General features: G+C 38.4%; 1 protein-coding gene across 1 annotated transcript in view; it reads right to left on the reverse strand.

The window, feature by feature from the left end:
• Positions 1-264: 264 nt before the first annotated feature.
• The window catches only part of PHEX (phosphate regulating endopeptidase X-linked), a 108067-nt gene continuing 88419 nt past the window's right edge, over positions 265-19912 (reverse strand). The window contains exons 16-22 of the mRNA XM_065858813.2: positions 18445-18499; positions 14941-15008; positions 12858-12988; positions 9807-9872; positions 9520-9624; positions 7928-8004; positions 265-4460 (exon numbers count right to left, since the gene is read on the reverse strand). Of these exons, the coding sequence (XP_065714885.1) occupies positions 4358-4460; positions 7928-8004; positions 9520-9624; positions 9807-9872; positions 12858-12988; positions 14941-15008; positions 18445-18499 (605 nt within the window). The 3' untranslated portion in view covers positions 265-4357. The remainder of the gene's footprint in view (positions 4461-7927; positions 8005-9519; positions 9625-9806; positions 9873-12857; positions 12989-14940; positions 15009-18444; positions 18500-19912) is intronic.

Consider the following 19912-nt stretch of genomic DNA (forward strand, 5'->3'; position numbering starts at 1 on the left):
GACAGGCAGGTGGCTCTTCTCCCACACCTTTTTATTCTCCAGCAGCTTCTGCTTGGGACAGTTCTGCCACCTGTCCTTCTGCATTCTCTGCAGCCTCCAGACATCATCCACAGCAGTTCATCCTATGTTCATTTTAATTGTCTCCAGAGATTAGTGGAGGCAAGTGGAGCATAATAAACTCTGGCTGAAGATGGCTGGATGACTCTGAGAGAAGAGGTCCTTCTTAGGTTGTCAAGCAGTAACTATAGCCTTGAGAACCCGGGGTCATAACATTGTGCTCTTTATTACATTTTATAAAGACAATATATTACAGAAAAAATATTGTAGAGTTTGACAGTGACAGGCCAAGCAGCTTTTGCCATACTGCAATATAGGAAAATTCTTCATCACTTTAGCTTTTATTGGCTAGTACAATTGTTGTTAAAACAGTCAATTGATGTATTATGCAAGAACAAAAATTTAAAAGTGCAATAGACTGACTGGCAAAGTAAGAATCCAGATTAGTAAGACAAACACAGAAGACCTTTTAACTCACTATAGTTCTGCCTCTTGAATTGTCAGGCTTTTAGTATTTCTTTGGAGACATATATATATAATATTGCTATGAGATATACTTCTAAGCATGTAAGTTGTTGAATAATACTCAATAAAAAGTTATGCATAAACTCATCTGATTATTTTATAAATAATTCAAACATTTAGTGTCATGATAGCATTCCTACCTAAAGAATGCTGAAGTCTCCCTGCACAGGGCACAAGGCAGAGCTGTATAATGCCACTGGATTTTTTTGGTCCTTCAGCATCAAGACCTAGCTTGGATGTCACTTACATACCTAAGCAGCCTACACAGGTGAATAGCACAGTTGCCTTTTCAGAGAGCTACTTGTGTGTGAAGCTAACTCTTTCACAATGCACTGAGCAGAAATACTCACAGTGTGTAAGGTGGTGTTTGAGTATTTTCAGGGTTGGAGCGAAAAAATAAGGCTTAGAATACAATATAGAAGGCTTACATACTTTCAGGACCCAAAGAAGGGCATGTGAGACAGGAGTAGGGGTTGTTTCTTTATGTCTACACAGTAGAAAAATATCTCTTCAAATTTACACAGGTAAAAATGTTGTATTCATAGGTGATCCTTCCCTTCCTGACTGCTGAAAGAGAAGATTACTGAGCCAACAGGAAGAAACATTTCACAATATGCTTGAAGGAAAAAGTGTGTTGACATAATTACTGGTAATTAAAAAGAAAAGAAAGAAAAAAAAAAAGAAGTTCTGCAAGAAGAATATATATGATGAAAGGTCTGTTTGCATAGATGTAATAAGCGAACTTGATAGCAACACAGCAAGGCTTTGCTAGCATAGACCCAGGAGGCACAATGTGGGAGCCAAGCAGGGCCATGGCGTCTGATAAACCAGAGGCAGCAGGAAGAGCCCTCACAAACTATCACTATGCTTTAGCTATATTTGGTGACTGAATTTTAAGAATTAGTTTAATTACCTTCTGCTTTGCTTTCCAACTGGTACCTAAACAGTTGACTCCAAAGTGAACTGTAAATTGCATCATTAGTTATTTGGTTTGAGGTAAAAAGCAGGCAGGTGAGGCAGGCCAGGATCCTTCTGTGGGCATATTTAAGACCTAAGCCCGAGGCACTGAAATCCTGCATCAACAGCAAGGATTCCCAAAACTTGGATAGTACCAATGAACATGTCGGTCAGCAGCAAGGACTTCTTCCTGGCAGCATGTAGGCCCCGTCTCAGCTTCTAAAAATCAGGGTCCAAAGTCTGGTCATGCCTCCTCTTCCTCCCTCCTAGTGCATTGCCTCCAAACCCTCCAGTCCCTCACTATCCCCCAGCCCAGGACCTAGCCAACTGCTTGCTGTAGGAGATGGGTGCTCACCCTAGCAAGGATGAGACACTTTTGCAGTGATTCCTGTGCTGTTGGGAATATGTATACCACAGTTCAAAAATCCTTGATATCAAACATGAAAGACCTGAGCCTAGGAAAGAGCAACAAGAGTGATATTTAAGGCAGTGAACATAAGGCATTTTAGAAGAAATCACTATCCAGCACAGAGAAACAACCCCATAAACCACAAAATGTCAGAATATATCCCATTGGAAAACAGCCATGAGAGAGAAGCTCTTGCAAATGCATCTCTGACCTAAGAGATAAAATTAGATAACTCAAAGCTGACTATTGTGAACCCAGCTTTGCATAGTCCAGTAATTTAGAAAGTTTAGATGAGTATCTGAGTCGTTGTCCTGACTTTTCTGAGGACAATAACTGTATTGGTAGCAACTTTAATGGGGCCAGGGTGTCACCCCTGAACTTTATGCTATTGATCCAAATAAATCGACATCAAGTTGTGTCAGTGCTCATATGAGCACAGAAATGAAGTCAGTAGACTATTCAGTTTGCTAAGGAACTTTTCCATTAGTAGGAAAACAGTACCACTTCGCTCAAGATCCATATCTGCTTGTTTGCAAAAGTCTTTATGAAAATACTGCCACCTGAACAGTTTACATGAAAAATATCTCCAGGAAAAAAAAAAAAATGGCAGTGGCTATTCAAATGACAAACTGTAATCCATCTAACTCAAGAAGAGAGCTGGCTTGAAGGAAGCAAAAGTGCTTTTTGTCTTCAGAAAACTTCGACTTTTTCATGGAAAATTAAAAAAAAAAAAAAAAAACAATCCTGGCCCCAAAATGTAATGTTTTGTTTCTAGGAAGTGGTAACAGTGCCTTGAGTTCAGGGTTCTCAGCTTCCTTCCCTTCCACAAATTATGTTTCCATGGTGTCCCCCTTCTTTGTAAAGAAACATAGGAAGCTAACCCTATTTGCAAAAACTTAGCATCAGTTGAACCTTCTTCCACCCTGACTGTTAGACAATATTTGACCAAAAAAAAAGTTTGTCTTACTAGCATTTCTATACTGATAAAATAAAATTTAAGCAAATTTATCTATTTTTTGTATACATATGTATGTTTATACACACAGAGACGTATATAGAATTGCAGTAATTAAATCAGTCTAAATAAACCTTTTGAAAAAATTCTACCATGTGAAAATGAATGAACGCACAAGGTATAAATAAATACCAGTTAAACATGTATCTTTCTGCTGAGGAAGAAAAGGCTGTTTTCTTGCATCCCACCCTCAGTACCCCCAGTAATAGTTATGTGTTGAAGTTTTTCTGCTGCAATAAAATATGATTTTATATGAAAATTCTTAGAAATCAAATGAAAAATTCAACTGACCTGCCTGTATTCTGTATTTAAAAGACCTCTTCTCTTGAATTGCTCTCTTTATCCAGACAAGTCAAATACTGATGGTGCTCTGTTTTTCAGTCACATATTCTTCTTTTGTTAAAATCACAAGTCACCCTGCTCTACGCAGAACATGAGGACAGACATGCAAACTACTTCCATTCCACTGTAAGACCCAGACGCTAAGAAATCCCTAAGTTAAAACGGATGTAGTATTTAAGGCTCAAAAATAAATGTAGGTGAAGCTACCTTCAGCACAAGGCAAAACTAATCTCTGGGGAAAAAAATTGCCCATATTGTGAATAGGAGTAAGTGCTGTACCATTTCTGAGTATCATGGTGCTGGGAATTCCTCTGCAAGTTTACAATTTTCACCATACATTGATTTTTATCATAAGCTGTTCTAAAATTAAAAAAGGCCAAGATCTGACGCATATCCTTTCTGTTTAGTCCAAGCAGATGGAAACCATGAGGTCCTTTCTCAGTTTGAAACTGTTCCAAAACCTGAGGCACTAATTCAACATATTAAACTTAATTTATATAAAGTCTTGTGTCTTTACATCATGCAACATCATTTATGGCATGCTGGGCACTGACAGCTTAAGTTATGAAAATGCTGTATCACACAGCAGATCAGAGCTGGCTTTATAGCAGGTCTCATGAATTTCTTCATCCTGAAAGAATAAATTTTGTGTGAGAGCATTCTGCATCGCACCCCCACAGAGCAATAGATTAAAAGTGGATTTTAGCATTTACCTCTTGCTCAACTATAAATCAGGAATTAGAATTGATAATGGCAGTTATCCATCAAAAGCAATGCAACTGCAGATGAACAGGAGCAGCTTTATGGATAAAAGGAGTTCCTTTTTTATTATTATTATTAAAGAAAACCTATCCTTTTTTCCTATTTCAAAAATTTCTAGGTTCTAGATAGAGAATGATTAGATCCATGCAGGTTATCAGCATGGATAAGGAAGACGCATTTGAAGTAACACCTCTCCAGATTGCAATTCTGAAACTCCAGCAGTGGGCTTGTGCTCAGGTGCAGCAGTTCACATCACGGACCCCTCTTGACAGAAGACCTGGAAGGCACGTCTACCACAGCCGGCAGGATTCTGCCCCTCGGTTCATCGTTGTATTTGTTGGGCAATTGAAAGCTTTGCGGAACTCTTCGAAGTTGCTCATAGCACCAATAACTCTGCAAAGACAAAAACCAAACCAAAACAAAAAGCAAAACAAAACAAAAAAACAATGTGCACATTGTCTTCTGTTTAACACTACAGGCCTGTGAGTGTTTCAGTGTTTTCACTTCAGGTTGAATTTTCAGGCTTCTCGTGTCATTTCTCCACAAATAAAACCAAAAAGTTCAGGAGAAGTACTCCCATTTAATGTGAGGACAATATTGTCTAATTTGGAGCTTTGAGAAGCATCTCACTTTGCTAGAAACTCCACAAAAACTAATTGCATTTTGTGGATACTATGCCATTTAGAACAATTTTGTAATCTGACCCTTGACAGCAAAGGTGGGAGATCAGCAGTCAGCTTGCACAGTGGAATTCTTCTTCCAGTACCTGCCAAACCACTGCGGTCCAGCAGGTAGGAACATATAGGAATGTTGTTGTGCTGGAACTGATTTGATTTGGTTCATGCCAGCCCAATGCTTTTAAGACGCTCTGCCCATCTGTGCGCACACACACACACATGCCGGCTCCTTGGGACTTCATACCCTGCAGCTGGGAGGGCTCGCATCAGCCAGCCCAGCCTCACACTCATGAGCATCCCAACTCCTCTGACACTTCGAAAAATCCATTTTCTGAGGCTTCTGCCACAACCAGCTCCCATGCTTTCTTGCTTACACAACAGATGGTGTGATACTGAAAGAGCAGCACATCCCTGCCTTGCACAAGCTAGACAATGTGTCTGCATCCCAGACTGGCACCTTCAGGCACAGGGGAAGAGCTCGCTCTTTGTATGCAGTCATCCTTGGCTCCTGCTTTCATATCTGTATTATTTCATGCTGTCAGAAATTATTATTTTAGCATTGCTAGATTGGGGTTGTGGTGTTTGCCAATTTTTCCTATGCTCTTATTACATTGATTAGACTTTCTATGGGTAAGAAAATTCGCAGTCAGCTGGTGCAAAAATGTCTAAAGGTCAGTTTTGTAAGGAGAATTACAAAATTGTATTAGGCTTCAAATAAGGTATAGAGCTTTACTGTAAAAACACTACAAATACATATTCAGGGACTGGAACAGCAAGAGCTGGTCATGCAGAACTGCTGTTAAAGTGGTGGGAATTCTGCCTGCCATGTTGGGGATTTGACTTTGAAACTGGCATTCAAAAACAGTGAAGACACATGCTAATACTGGAAAACCTGCCAATTAAGAATAAATAAAACCAGAAAAATATCTTTGTTATGTCCGTGCATGTGAATTTTCTACCTGTAGTTTGATGTTAGAATTGTAGAATGGTTTGGGTTGGAAGGGACCATAAAGATCATCTAGTTCCAACCCCCATGCCATGAGCAGGGACACCTTCCACTAGACCAGGTTGCTCAAAGCCCCATCCAGCCTAGCCTTGAACACTCCCAGGGATGGGGCATCTACAGCTTCCCTGGGCAGCCTGTTCCTGTGTCTCATCACCCTCATTAACTGTGGAATCAGAGTGGGCTGTCTGTCTTTCATCCCACTGAACTACAGTAGAAATACCTTCCCCTGAATGGGTCACTCTGGACGGTCAATAGAAAGATGTACTTGCAGAGTCTAATCAAAATTATTTATTAATACAAGGATATATATGTATACACACAGACTTTCTAAACACCTCTGTGAAGAGAACCTGGTGTGACTAGCTCAGATGCTCACACCTATGCTCAAGATGTTTCTCATTTCTGTAATCTTTTATAGTTACTTTTTATAATTACCTTAAAAGAGCTGTTTGGGCTTTTTGGATAGCAAAAGCTGTCAATGCTGAAACTAGCTGTACTGCTTTTATAATGGTCTTGGGACATAAATGAAGCAAGGCTGAGAGAAATAGATAATATGATTTTTTAGACCTATTGATACGATTTGCAAGAAGAAACAAGTACCATCATTTCTCTTCAGGTCTGAAATAGAAGCCTGTTCTGAGTATCTCACATAAAAACTAAGAAAAAGTTTTGTCTATATTTTCTAGACCCCAAATTCATATAATCTTCTCTGGAATTTTTTTTCTTAGCCAAATTCCTTCATGGGTTTTCCTTATGAATGCTCTGTCCCCAAGCTTCACTGTATAGTTTGTGATTTGCATGACCTCATGGCAATGTAGCTATGTATTCATTGAGAATATATAAACATACATATAGGTAAATAAATCCGAGGACTTAAAAGGCACCCTCATCGTCATAATGTGCTTTCAGTTGTTGAAGGCATGCAGATTTGCACACTGCCCCAGTTTTACCCTAGCTAGCTGGTGTAACAGGTATTGCACAAAGGTACAGTAGTGCAGATTTCCAAGCTTACATTATATTTGTGTCATCATATTTCCAGTTCCATTATTTCTTAATTCATTAGCGTTATAAGTAACCCAAGGCATGTCATACATGTCATAGTTGTATCTTTGGTGTTTTGGTGTGGCTGTGTCCAGGGAATATGTCAAAGTACCCGTGAAGAAATCTCACAGCTCCCTTGTGAAGGCAGCTATTTTAACTTCACCAAGAGAGAAATGAGACAAAGGGTGCTCATAACACCTAAATTTAGGTATGGAGCAGGTGGGATCCCAGTTCCTTCTTTAGTCAACAGAAAGCAGTAGGTTAGTCAACAGAAAGCAGTAGGAATCACCAGAAGGCAACTAAACCTGTGTATTGGAGACACCTCCATTATGAATCAGCCTGTGGAGTTAACATACTTCCCCCAAATACAGAAGTAATGTAGCACTTGACTGAAGACAAGCACACAATCGTTAGTTAAGTAAACACAATTGACATATATCCCAACAAAAAAAAACCCTTGTTCTTGGTCACACAAACTCTGTGGAGAAGCAGATAAACTAACTTTGACTTCCTAATTCTTACATAGTCTTTAAACCTCCTAACTTTTCTAGCTTCTCCTTCTTGAGGTTCAGGGGGTCTGTGGTTAGGAAAGCCTGTGGGAGGACTTTCGAGCAAAGACATGCTGTTAAGGCTGGACTACAAGATACCCTTTGCTTGAAGGAGCTGTGGAAGGGTAACTGAAGAATTCAATCCTGAACTGAACTTACACAGTATGTTTCTCTTTGCATTATCAATATAATTCAAGGTACTCACTTTAAAGCTTTTGAGGAACTCAGGTCAATTAAATGAAGAACCTTCATGATATTCACTATTTTCTAAACTAAAATTGCATAGAAAAAGGTGATGGATGAGACAGTTTAGATACTCTGATGATGATTATAGAACATCACAGGGATCAGAGTGTGTTTTGGTTCAACTGCTTTTGAAGGCAGATGCAAGCCCCGCATTTTTACAGAAGAGCATCTGTAATACTGAAAAATAAGCTGATAAAAACAGCTCAATTTCAATCTAAGCTGAGAGCACAGTCCAATTTCGTGCTTGTTCTTAAACCCCTCTTAACATGTTAAATTTCTGCACTTGTATGCTGCATTGATTGATTCTGTATATATACTGAGTAAATACGTTATTTGCATTACCTGAACTGAGGAGGGCTGTGAGCTCCAACATAGATTTGCTCTCTTGCAGATTCTGGTCTAAAAGAGTTGCATCTTACCTAATAAAAGATAAAAAAGCAGAAATAGGTGTGTTATCTGGGATGACTTGGGAAGTAAAGTAGAACATAACATCACTGTTTGTAAGGTGGCTATGACTTACAGAATGCACAAAATGGAAAGACACCACAAACTCCTATTTTTTTTCACCTTTTCTTAACTTGCAGTTTTCTGTTGGTACACCCTCATGTTTTTCAAATTCTTTAATGGATCCAGTCCCCACCCACTCATTCCCGTCATCTAATCATAGCAACTTTACTAGTACTTTTTTTGGGGTTCTCTATAATGTTAGCTTGCACTGCATATCTGATGCCTTAACAATTAACAAGCATACTTCTTGGTCTTAGAGCTTTGTAATATGTATAAAAGGTACATCTAATGATGCCTGTTATCTCTAGAATTGCAGCTATATTACCTGACACATTTGTTACATGTTGCAATGTCAGTTTGTGTGGAAATTACACATTTGTCAAGTTTCCATTGATGGTCCTCAGCTCACTATTAATGATACTTGACCCAATTGTAAGTGACTACAAAAAAGGGTAGAGAGAACATTAGCACAACTGAATAATCCCTCTTATGCTGTATCTATTGCATGAAAAAATTCATTTAAATAGCCCCTACCTTATCTAAGCCCTTGTGATGAATGTTTCCTATCGACAAAATCCTTTAGGCCAGACTGCCCACAGGATATGCGGACTTGAATGAAATTTTATCTGGTTGAAGACAGTCAATATTGTCAAATTTAAGTGGCCATAGACCCATACCCTACTACACTGACTCTTGGCAAAGGAGTGATTTTCAATCAGAGTCGGTTATAGAACAATATTGGTTGCATTGGGTCCTATTTCTTCAGTTTTAGATGATTCTTTCTTTCAACTGGTGGGCAAAGCCATATAGTCCAACTTTTACTCCTCATATGGGAAGTTTGTCCCAACTCTCTTAGCCAAAGAAATGATTTCTGATTCTCCCCATTGTTCCATGTTTTTCTAAAAAACTCACATCCCTTCTCAAAGTTTTACTTCAGCAGACTTAGTGTACAGCAAACAAAGATGGGAAAAAAATAAACTAAGATTTTCTCCACTGCTGTCTAGTTTCCCTGAACAACATGCTCAGTAATGAAAGGTGGTGGTACATTTGCAACAGGAGTCTGTGGTGGAAACAGTCAGAAACCACTGCATATGGCAAGCACCAGAAAACTGGGAAGCTAAAATGGAAAGAGGTTAAGGAGTCAATGTGTGCAAGAAGACCCTTACAGTAGAGGGAAACAGAAAGCTGCCATGACAACACTGTGCAAAACCAATAATTATTTTAGCAGTTATAGCGCCAGGGCTACATAGATGAGGACAAAGAGAGAAAGAGAAAAGAAATAAGTCTCACGAGAAGAAGTTTCTGCTTATTACCTTAAAAGTCTGGGTTTGGCTAGTGCAGATTGTTGAAACAAAGCGGACTAATCTCTGCAGTGTACATTTTGCAGGTTAACAGACAGGGTCTCAAAATACATTTGTACTACTCACATGGGCATAGCTTAGAAAGAAAAGTTGATTGTGCGTGAACTCAAGGCCCGGCAGTAAAGGTTCTTCTTCTCCTCCCCTCTTTTCTGCAATCCATCTCCTGTATGCCTGGTACAAAAAGCAAAACAACAACAACAAAACAAAACAAAAACAAAAAACAACAAAAAACAAAACAAAACAAAACAAAACAAAACAAAACAAAACTTAATGCCTTTCAGTGACTTGGAACCTAACCACAGCCTTTTTTCAATTAAGTAATACTATGTATTAGATATCTTTCATCTGCTTACCCTGAAAGCCTCTCGCAAACCTCCGTTATCTGCAATGTTTTCTGCCAAAGTTCTCTTGCCTTTCACCTGGCAAAATGAAAGAACATCAGTCATTTAATTCATTTCAGAACTTCCTTCTTGATCAAATTCAAGAAACAGGGGAAAAAATAAAATAAAGCAAGAATTACCTCAGCCAATTTCAACCATTATATCTCTACTAAAGAAAATTGGGTTTCAAATGTGAAAACTGTCAGTAAACAATTCTCCATGATGAGTTATCCTGGCCTTGATCCTAGATCTCTAGGACAAAATGTAGTTGAAAAAAACCACACTCAAGAATCTAGTCCCTGATCTTTGATCTGAACATCAATAATTTTCCCCTGAAGACTGTTTTTGTCTGGTTACATGTGACATCCATTAGCCCCTTTCTTAAACTTTTAGATAAAAGGTTATATTTGTTTTTCTACAAAACTCTTTATGTACTACTCGGATGCTAAAATATTTTGAAAGTCATAACCTAAAAAGGCATAATTAAAAATAACTGTTGGAGACAGAATTGAAATTGATAGTATATCCAGTGCTCTATAATTAGGTGCAAAGGTGATGCACATTGCTTTTCACTGGTATTGATTCCAAGAGCAATAACAACAAAAATACATTGCAAGAAGCAGTGCTATCTAAACTTTCTGAAAAAGCCAGTGTCCTGGTATTACTAAGTGCAGTATCGTTACAAAGAAATCCTCATTTCTGCAAGTGCAGCATTACCTCTGATCACCCAGCCTGCTAGGGTCTTTGTGTTACCAAACTGTATTTGTAATTAAGCAGTTTTACTCTCTGTTATGCCCTGAACAGGAAAGATAACTGAGCACAGTTTTGAGCAGAGCTCTGGAGGTCAACACTGTCCTGCAAATCCTCTGACGACAGGGTCTCCCATGCTGCAGGAACAAGTATGGGGGTAAGTGTCAGCACCCACCTTAGTTTCAGGATGGTAAAGGGAAAATGGGGGAGAAGAAGTAAAAGGACCTAGAGAACACCCAGGTATGTGTGCACGGCCCTATCACTCAGTGCAGACAAGCAGTCAGGTTGGACTCGAGGCATCTTGCTTGATGCCTTGGGTCCAGTGTCACACCCAAAGGTGTACCAAAGGAGAAATGGGAGCATAAAGAGCACCCCTTTCTGTCAGCCATCCCTGACCTCAGGAGGATGGGAATGGAGGTGGGAGAGAGGCTTTTAGGAGAAAAAGTGCTGGGACAACAGAGAACATACACACACAGCAGCTGCCTTTTTTCATGGTCTACCTACCCACACATTTTTCTTGCAGTGGGCTTGTGTAGTAGACCAATTGAGAGCATAAGATGAGAGTAACCTGGCAGCAGCACTTGAGCCACAGGTCATTTTAATATGTGGATGAAGTCTTTCTGCTGATCTCAGGCAGCTCTGGGTCAGGTATCTGAGACTACTGTGTGCAGACCGTTTGTGACCAGGCTCAGGGACCACAAAAAGCCCTTTATGTGATTGGATGACTTTATGTGATTACTGCATTCTGAAGCTATTTCTATACCCACTTTTTCTTTCATTATGCTTCCTTTCTGAAGACATTTTTATTGCAAATGAGATGAGAAAGAAGAAGAGCAAATAGGTTTCTTGAACCATGTAAAATATTTATGCAGGGGTAAAAAAATCTGCAGAACGTACAAATATTGATGTAAATGACAAGTGGAAAAAAGCTCTTTGCATGCATTGCTCTTCATACAGAAGCTATAAAATATGGAAGAAAAAATAACAAGATTCTTCTTCTATCATGTTAAAAGTGCTTTAGGTTATCCTACAGAAGCAAGATGGGAAAGCCTCACAGACGACAAAGCTGTGGGTAACAGGATCCCTCTAGCAATATCATCCACAGACTTCAAAAGCAATAGCTACACTGGAAGGGAAATTCAGATCTAACCCACCTCAAAAGAGACTGCAGAAGGTAAAGGGGGTGGTCAAGCCAAAGGCAGGAGCATGGGAAGGGCTCAGTCACATCCTTGGGGAAGGTTTTAATGACCTTCTTTAAATGGTACTTTTGTATTGATAGTTTTTGTCCTTCAGATATTCAGGAACGAACTTTAGATTTTTTTATTTATAAATTAGCTTATATAAAGTACGTAAAGTCTGAGTTGTTGGACTTCAGACTGGACTACAATATGCCCTTGTTAACTCTGAAACTAACACAAAGGGCCTGGGCAAAGTGTTGAAATTATTGCTAAGCATTCATTGTGACTTATCTATTCTTAAAAGACAAAGAAATAATTGTATTTCTGATTCTGAAATGTAATTAGAGGTGGTAGAACAGAGTAGGGGGTGGGTATGTATTGTATCCTGAAAATCAATATTAAAAAAATGTCCCAGCCAACATTACTGGAATTTTAGCTACTGATTTCTGATGTCTGGGATCTATCATTCATTTTGGACAGAGAAGCCCACAGGTCTGATAGACAATGAAACAGAAACCATTCCCTTGAACTTTCTTTCTCATCCTTTTCTGTGAGCTACTACTATCATACTCCCTTCATTTGAGATACCAATTAGGTCTGCATGCACAGATGGAAGAAATAGCAAGAGCTGAATCTGAAATAAAGTAGGGTTTATGCATTCATTTTAGAGCTGTAATAAATAACAGGTGGAATTGCTAAAGGAATCTATAAAACTTGCTATTATATTCTTCTTTTCCAAAAAGAGTCACTGCTCAGTTTTCATTATGGACCTCATCTTCAGAAGACATTTAACATGCTAACAGCAATTAGACCAGCCCTGCTGAGTGGCTTCATCTTCTTTTTCTGATTCCAGTACAATGTGATGGGGAGAAATGGTTTAACCCTGTCATCAGGATGTGGGTAGCACTATTTGACTGGACTAATCAAATCTGACAGACAATTTTTATCACAATTATTCACTTCAAAAAATTATTTGTTATGAGAAATGAAGCTGGTAGCCTAATATCCCAATATGTTGTAATATAGAAAAAGATGACTTAAAGAATCCAAAAACTCCTAATGCACCCCTGCTTTCAATCACTGGTATTCTACATACATGTAAGCCAGCTCTCTTCCAGTAGTAGTTGCTGTATTGATCAATCATGCATTTTGTTTTCTCTTTAAATTTTTCTTCAGAGTCAGTTGTCCACCAAGGGTCTAAATTTCCATTTTTGTCGTATTTCCGACCTTAAAAAAAAAAAAAAGAAATCAAATGCTGTTGTTGTAGAGAGCCCAATACTTTTCCAGTTTTGGAAACTGTCACCATCACAGTGTGAATGTACTCGTGTTTATAAAAAATGGATAAGATCAGTGAGCAAAATCTTGATCCCACTCAAGTCAGTGGTGAAATGTTGGCATTCTATTTATTGTCATAATTTCCATTTTCAGAAAAACATAGCAATGACTAATTAGTTCTATAGTACATTTTATAATTACAGAGTGTAAGAGGCATATGAGCCTTCTTGTAAGTATAATTGTGAGTATTTTTCATCCTCAGCCCAGAGGTCTTTGATTCTGCAAACCTGATGATAATTAAGTAATTATTAATTAATTATATGCTTGACCAGCAAAAAAAAAAATCAATTTCATGAAAACTTCTGAAGTTTCAGTTTTTGCCTTGGAGTAAAACCAGAATATTTGAACCCTATTTGTGGAAGCAGGGAGAATACATATATCCCATTGACCAGGCTGATAGTTACAGCCATGGTTTGTGGATGAGTCAATCTCAGATCCCCTGCTCCATTTTATCTGTAAGAAAGTGTCTAATCTCCAGCCAGTCAGAAAGGAACCTAAGATTTGGTTCCCTAAGCAGACCACTATCTCTTGCCAAGTCTCTTACCTTTCAAATATAGAAATATATACATCTTTAGGGAATTTGTCATCTTGAACAAGATAACACACAGAGGGGTGGAAAGAAAAAGGAAATAAAAAGATCAAAGAGAACATTTTCAGTAATCGGTATGCCTACTGGCTGCTCCCTGTCTTTCTTCCCTGCAGTCATAACGAAGACTCAAATCACAGAGCAAGGTTACATGCGCATGGGCAGCTAAACTTGCCCTGAAAAGAAGTCCTAACATGTCTTGTGCCTACCTTTCTGCAACAAAATACTACAGAAGACCTGACTGCCAGACCTTTAGAAATGCTGGGTCAGCACTGAAGACAAAGTGCAGGTCTTTCACATCACACTACAGGATGGACAAGTCAGCTGGTCCTCACATTATGCAATATCATCTGTAGCATGGGCTCTTAACCTTGCAATGCTCAAATGAAGGTCAGTACCAGAAGGCAAGTTTATCAAATGCATGGATACACTTGCTACACCATAACTAGTATGACATGGAAGTGGTTGGGCAGGTGGGAGTTTGTGAAGAAACATTTTTCCATTCTGTAGTGTTTGCTTAAGCAAAATGTTGCAGAGCAGTGCCAATTGGACACAAGGTTTTCCTTTTATTTTTTAAAAAGTATTCAAAGTAATGTAAGGTAAGCAACCTAACTTTAATTGGGCAGTGAGCTATAAGTCTGCTTTCCTTGAACTCTTTATATTTTCAGTGGAAAGAGGTTTCTCTAGATAGTGAGTCAGACACTCAGAATTGCTCCCTGGAGGAATAGGTTCATGTTTCTTTCTCCCTCTCTCTCTCAGGAGCCCTGTTTTAAAAAGTACTTTACTGAGATGGCCAGAGTTAGATGGTGGCAATGCTCCATTACACCCAGTTTTTCCAGACAGTTGGTTTGACATTTTCAGAGTGTTTCTTCTTTTTTAATATTTTGCAATACATTTTCCATTCCACTTCTGTTTCTGTGCTGTATTTCAATATTTGTACATAAATGCATTTTGAGAAAAGTCTCATTGCCCTCCTCACTCCCCCCAGCCAGGACTTTCTGAATCTATTGTTGATTTAGTTTCCACTCAAAATAAACAGAAAGTGTCAAACTTGCAGTGTGCCTTATCAGAGAAAATCTGGTTCAGACCAGCAAGAATGTATGCAAATAGATAAAAAAATACAACTTGAGATATTTTCTACCTAATTCAGCATTGTTTAACGTCAAAACAATTAAAAAGCTATAGCTTTTTTATATACAATAACTCTAATCTATAATTTGGGGAAAAAAAAGTTATCAACATAAGCACAAATACTCACCATTGCTATCAAATCCATGAGTAAACTCATGGCCAACAATTACTCCTATGGCACCGTAGCTTAATGACCTGTAACACAAAGAAGTGGTTTCCTCAGAAAGTGTCCACATGCATTAATACTAAAGGGCAGAAGAGATCAGGGAAGATCATTACTTATTTAAACAGGGGAAGAAATGGGACTAAAAAATCATTCCTGCACAATTTTGACTTAAAATTTTTGAAAGCTTGAATGTTAAACCCTTACTTCTTTAAAAACAACCTTAAATGTAATACTTTGAAAAACATTGTGATGGTTCACTCTTCAAATCTCTCACTAGCATCAAATGAGCTCCAAGATGTCTCCTTCAGCTGACTGCATTGTGTGTATTCTAAATGAGAACAGGACAAAGTCATAGGTGAAATTATTCTCTTAGCATCATCATGAGTCAAAAACAGATCAAAGGCTGCAATGTGTTTCTGTAATGCCAGTTCCAATCATTCTGCACTGGTATGCACAAATGGACTCAAAAATGACTGACTCTAGTGTGTAAACCATTAAACAGTCCTCCCTTATGTTTTTTTAAAAAGAGGTTAGACGATTTCTTTGCACCTGCCCAGGAATGGGACATGATCTATAGTCAGATATAATGCACCATGGAAACAGAATAGAAATAAATATTTTGTATTTTTGATTGGCAATTATTTATATTTTCCTTATTATATCAAAAAAACCCATGCATCTGGGAGAAATAGGGATGAAAGAGGGGAAGGTTTGGGGCTTTTTTATATCAAACGCAGTGGATATCGCGGGAGGAATGTGATCTATTAAATGCATCTTTTTTTTGTTAAGTTGTTCTTTGTGATTTTAATTATTTCAGTTGTTGAGATGTCATATTTCAAAGTAGCTCATAATATTTCTAATACATTGTATTGAAATAGGAGAAAGGCAGAGGGTTTTGACGTGATATGTTATTATCAGACCTAATGATCCATTGCACACTAATTGCTCATCTCAGTCATGCCCAAAAAGTATTATATCATTCAATTCCCATGCTCCCATGACAATTCTTCTCTTTGATTTTTTTCTTTCCTGAAAGGTAATTCACATGTGATATAATCTTCCCTACTTTTTTTCATTTGGTAGGAGGGTTTTATGTTTTGTTTTTTGTTTGTTTTGTTTGGGGTTTTCTGTTGGTTTCTTTGTGTGTTTGTTTGGTTTTTTGGTTGGTAGGTTGGTTTTGGTTTTTTTCCGAAGTAGTATTGCAAACCTTTGCTAAAAGATGCTAGTTACCATTATACATTTCAGCAATGGAAATATCATCCTTTTGTGTGACAAATTTGTAATCTTGTGTAGCACACAGTGATAATTATCCATACTAAAGGTGCTATATTACACTTGTTTTCCATATTTGAAGGGATTGTATAGCATCTTTTGCAGCTAGAGAAGTATACAAAGAATGGCCTAAAATATGTAGGGGTCAAGAAGAACCAAAAGGCCCTGTTACTAAATACATCTTATTTTTCCTCTAAGGTTCTTGGTCACTGTGAGTGGCAGGGACAAAGAACAGACTGGTGCCTGGTCAGTCCTGGAGCTTCCCCCAGGTCCAAAAGATGAGCTGAGTATTGGGGTGAATTTTGGCCTTTGCTGCTGTGAACCCCCTTCAGCATTTTGTCCAGCTCAACAACATTTTTGCCAGAAATGCTCCCAGCTCTGTTCATCCTTTTCACTCCTGGGGCACAGCTGGACAGAGATGGAGGGAATATGGTTCAGCTCAACAGGTACCATATTACAGGGGAACTTTCTGGGACCAAGGAGGCTCAGAGGACTGTAAGGAAGCTACTGACTCAGGCACCTTGAAGTTTCTGTTTCAATATATCTGGCATTGAAGAGCTGTAACTATGACACATGGCATTTGAATAGTGTTCTATTTAATGTCCTGAGATGTAAAGTCAAAATTTAGCTTGCCTTTATGCAAACAGATGCAGCTGTTTTATAGTGGTTATGCTGGAACTGGACACTAAAACTCCACTAAATGTTAAATATTTGCTAAATCAGTTTTTCAGCAAATGCTGATGACTTCTTGATGATTTTTCTGTTCCAGTGCCATGTACTGTTTCTTATAAGCAGATAGAAAACAGAGTCAGAATATTTCAAGGACAAAAGCAATCTGTTGTCTGATACAAACCAGTTACATTTGTTTACTAAATTTCATTTTGAGATGTACTCAAGAAAAACCAATTTAAGTGAAGGTAACCTTTAAACAAGAGAAATGAGCAAAGTGTAATTCTTTGAAAGAATCACAATTTTATCGCTATGGTAGAAGGTCAGGGTACAGAGAAATCTCTTCAGAAAGCAAAGCTGGAAACAGGTCTGCAATAACTGCACCAGAAAATAAGCTCACCTTAACAAGAAAGGACTTTCTTCTATCCCCAATTAACCACTTAGAAAGTCACCTGGCTCATAAGAATTCTCTTTGAATGCAAATTCATTTGGTCCTAAATTGAATGTGTCTCTCTTTATATATATATATATTGTCAAATTTCCTGTTTACAAGGACACATACAGATTGGAATATGGCAATCTCAAAATGTTGTGTTGGTTTGGTTTTTTTGGTTTGTGTTTTTTTTTTGTTTTGTTTTGGTTTTTTTGTTTGTTTCTTTGTTTGTTTGTTTGTTTTTGTTTTGTTTTGTTTTGGTTTGTTTGTTTTTGGGTTATTTTTTTTAACAAAGATTTATTAAGGATATGTTTCACCAGTAACTGGCTTTCTATAACTGCAGAATAACTTTCAGGAACTACTGTCAGAAACTTTTCATGGTCTTATCTTGTCCTAAAATAGAAAGTCATTGAACTGCACAGAAGCAGTGATTTTTCAAAATTAAATATATGTGACCTATAATTACTCTTCCTCAGCTACAATAGTGCATGAGGCTGCTCAGGCAATCATTTATGCACTCAAAGACATTCTCATGTACCTCAAAAGGCACAGGCGAGGGCCCACTGTTAATCTTAGATATTAGCAGAAAGTGAACAATAAACTGATAATAAATGGCTTCTCAGGGTATTCACTTCTGTTCAAGAAGTGTTAGGTACCTGATTTACAATTCCTTTTAATACCTGCCGTGTGCACACTGCTGCATCTTCATGCTGTAGCATTGAAACACTTCCACTCAGGTGCACTTAATTAGCAATTCCCCTGAGAAATCAGTCATCAGTTTAAGGTAACAGCAACACATACAGATCCCAAGGGTAAGAAAAGTAATCACACAAAGCAGCAGTTTTCAAAGTCTGATTTTTCAATAGTACAAGCAGGATGCAGTAGGGGAGAACACCCAGCCCAAGGGCCAAGAAGGACAACATAATAATTCCCACAGAAGGACAACACAATAATTCCTGTGTGCTACCTGTACATCTTCAGCAGTGTAGCCTTCTTCTCCACGCCCTCTTCCCTCTCTATATGTATTTCCAATGCCTTTCCCTGTTATTCCTCATTTCTGGGTGTAAGTGGTTCCCTGATGCTGTACTTACCTAGGATACTCTGTTCCCCAAAAGAAAGGCTTTTGTAGTTCTCCTGCTGGGAATCCTGCAACAGCAAAAGCAGTAATAGTGAGGTCCCAAGTTCAATACAGCTGAATAACAGGCACAAGGCTCAAGGATTTGGATTTTATAACCTTATCTGTTAAGTTTCAGAAGGTTTTGCTATAGGAGCTTTCCCTCAGGTGGTATTTTCAGAATGAGGTAGAGAGGATCTTTAGAAAGAAACAGAGATCCTCCCTCCTTCAGGACCATGATGGCAACAAAAAGCTGCACTGCAAGAACTTTATTTTCTTCTGTGGTTACATGCGTATCTGTCTTTAGAAATGCATGTGCTCCTGTAAATAAACACCAAGTGATTCCTGTGAAAAAGAAGAATTAATGGATTGCCCTCAGATGTTAACAGAGAATATACAGGCAAAATGCAAAAAGAATGAGGAAACTTAGCTCAGCAAGGCTTCAGTGCAGCAAGAGACATATGGAAGTGACCAAATGTAAGCCTAACTCCACAGTGTCTATGAAAATCAAAGGTAATTGAACACACACACACACACACACTTAGGTAAAAGAGAGCTATAGACTATTAAGGCTGTAGAGTCAATCTAGCTACAGGAATTTCTTGGCTGCTTCTGGTAGACTAACTAATTGCTAAAAACCTATCAGTGGAGACATTCTAGTGAGTGATGATCTACTGATGTTGCATATAGGAATGAAAATTGTTCCTCAAATTCAAAGTCACAAGTCTATTTCTAATTCCTGAATGACATTTCAGTGCCATGATTCTGAAGAGATCATGTTAACAGCTAACAAACTGCTAAATAAAACAGACACTTACAGTCGAAGTTTTGAATGCTGGAGAAAAGTGCAATCCTTCTAGGCTAAAATGTGGAATTTGATGTCTCATGCTACAAATTCCCACATAAAGTATGGGCATACACCTACTTTGAAGGTTATCTCTCACGGACATCAACTTGTCAATGAGGAACCAGTTTCCTCAGGTGATTCACTTGCTTTCCCAGGAATGTCTGCTTCAGCTTGTGGGTCTCTCTTCATGAAATCACCTGGCCACTCAGATTGAAACAAAAACCACATTCCCTTGATTCTGATCCTTTTCAGTCTTTTGTTGATAGATAGAACAGGAATTTCTTTGTACCTGAGACAAGTCATCAAGCAAGACTTTTGTCTTTTCCTTATAAAGTCTCTAAAGACAATATGCTGAGTGTAATTCATGTCAAATGATGTGGCAAGTGGCACATCCTCCCGCCCTGCCTCACTGCTTTTTTTCTGCTGCTCCTCCCTGGCTGCTTTGACTACCTGTTTGTAACTAGCTTACAACACATGGGGAGGGGGGGCGGTTCTTTTCTTCTTCTCTAGATGTTGGTTTGTTTTTTGTTATCATTTGCTTTTCCAGTGCTACAAAACACAATTGTACCAATGTCAAGGATAAAGTTTTCCTGATCTA

This window comes from Patagioenas fasciata, chromosome 1, assembly GCF_037038585.1.
Source record: "Patagioenas fasciata isolate bPatFas1 chromosome 1, bPatFas1.hap1, whole genome shotgun sequence".
Taxonomy (NCBI): Eukaryota; Metazoa; Chordata; class Aves; order Columbiformes; family Columbidae; genus Patagioenas; species Patagioenas fasciata.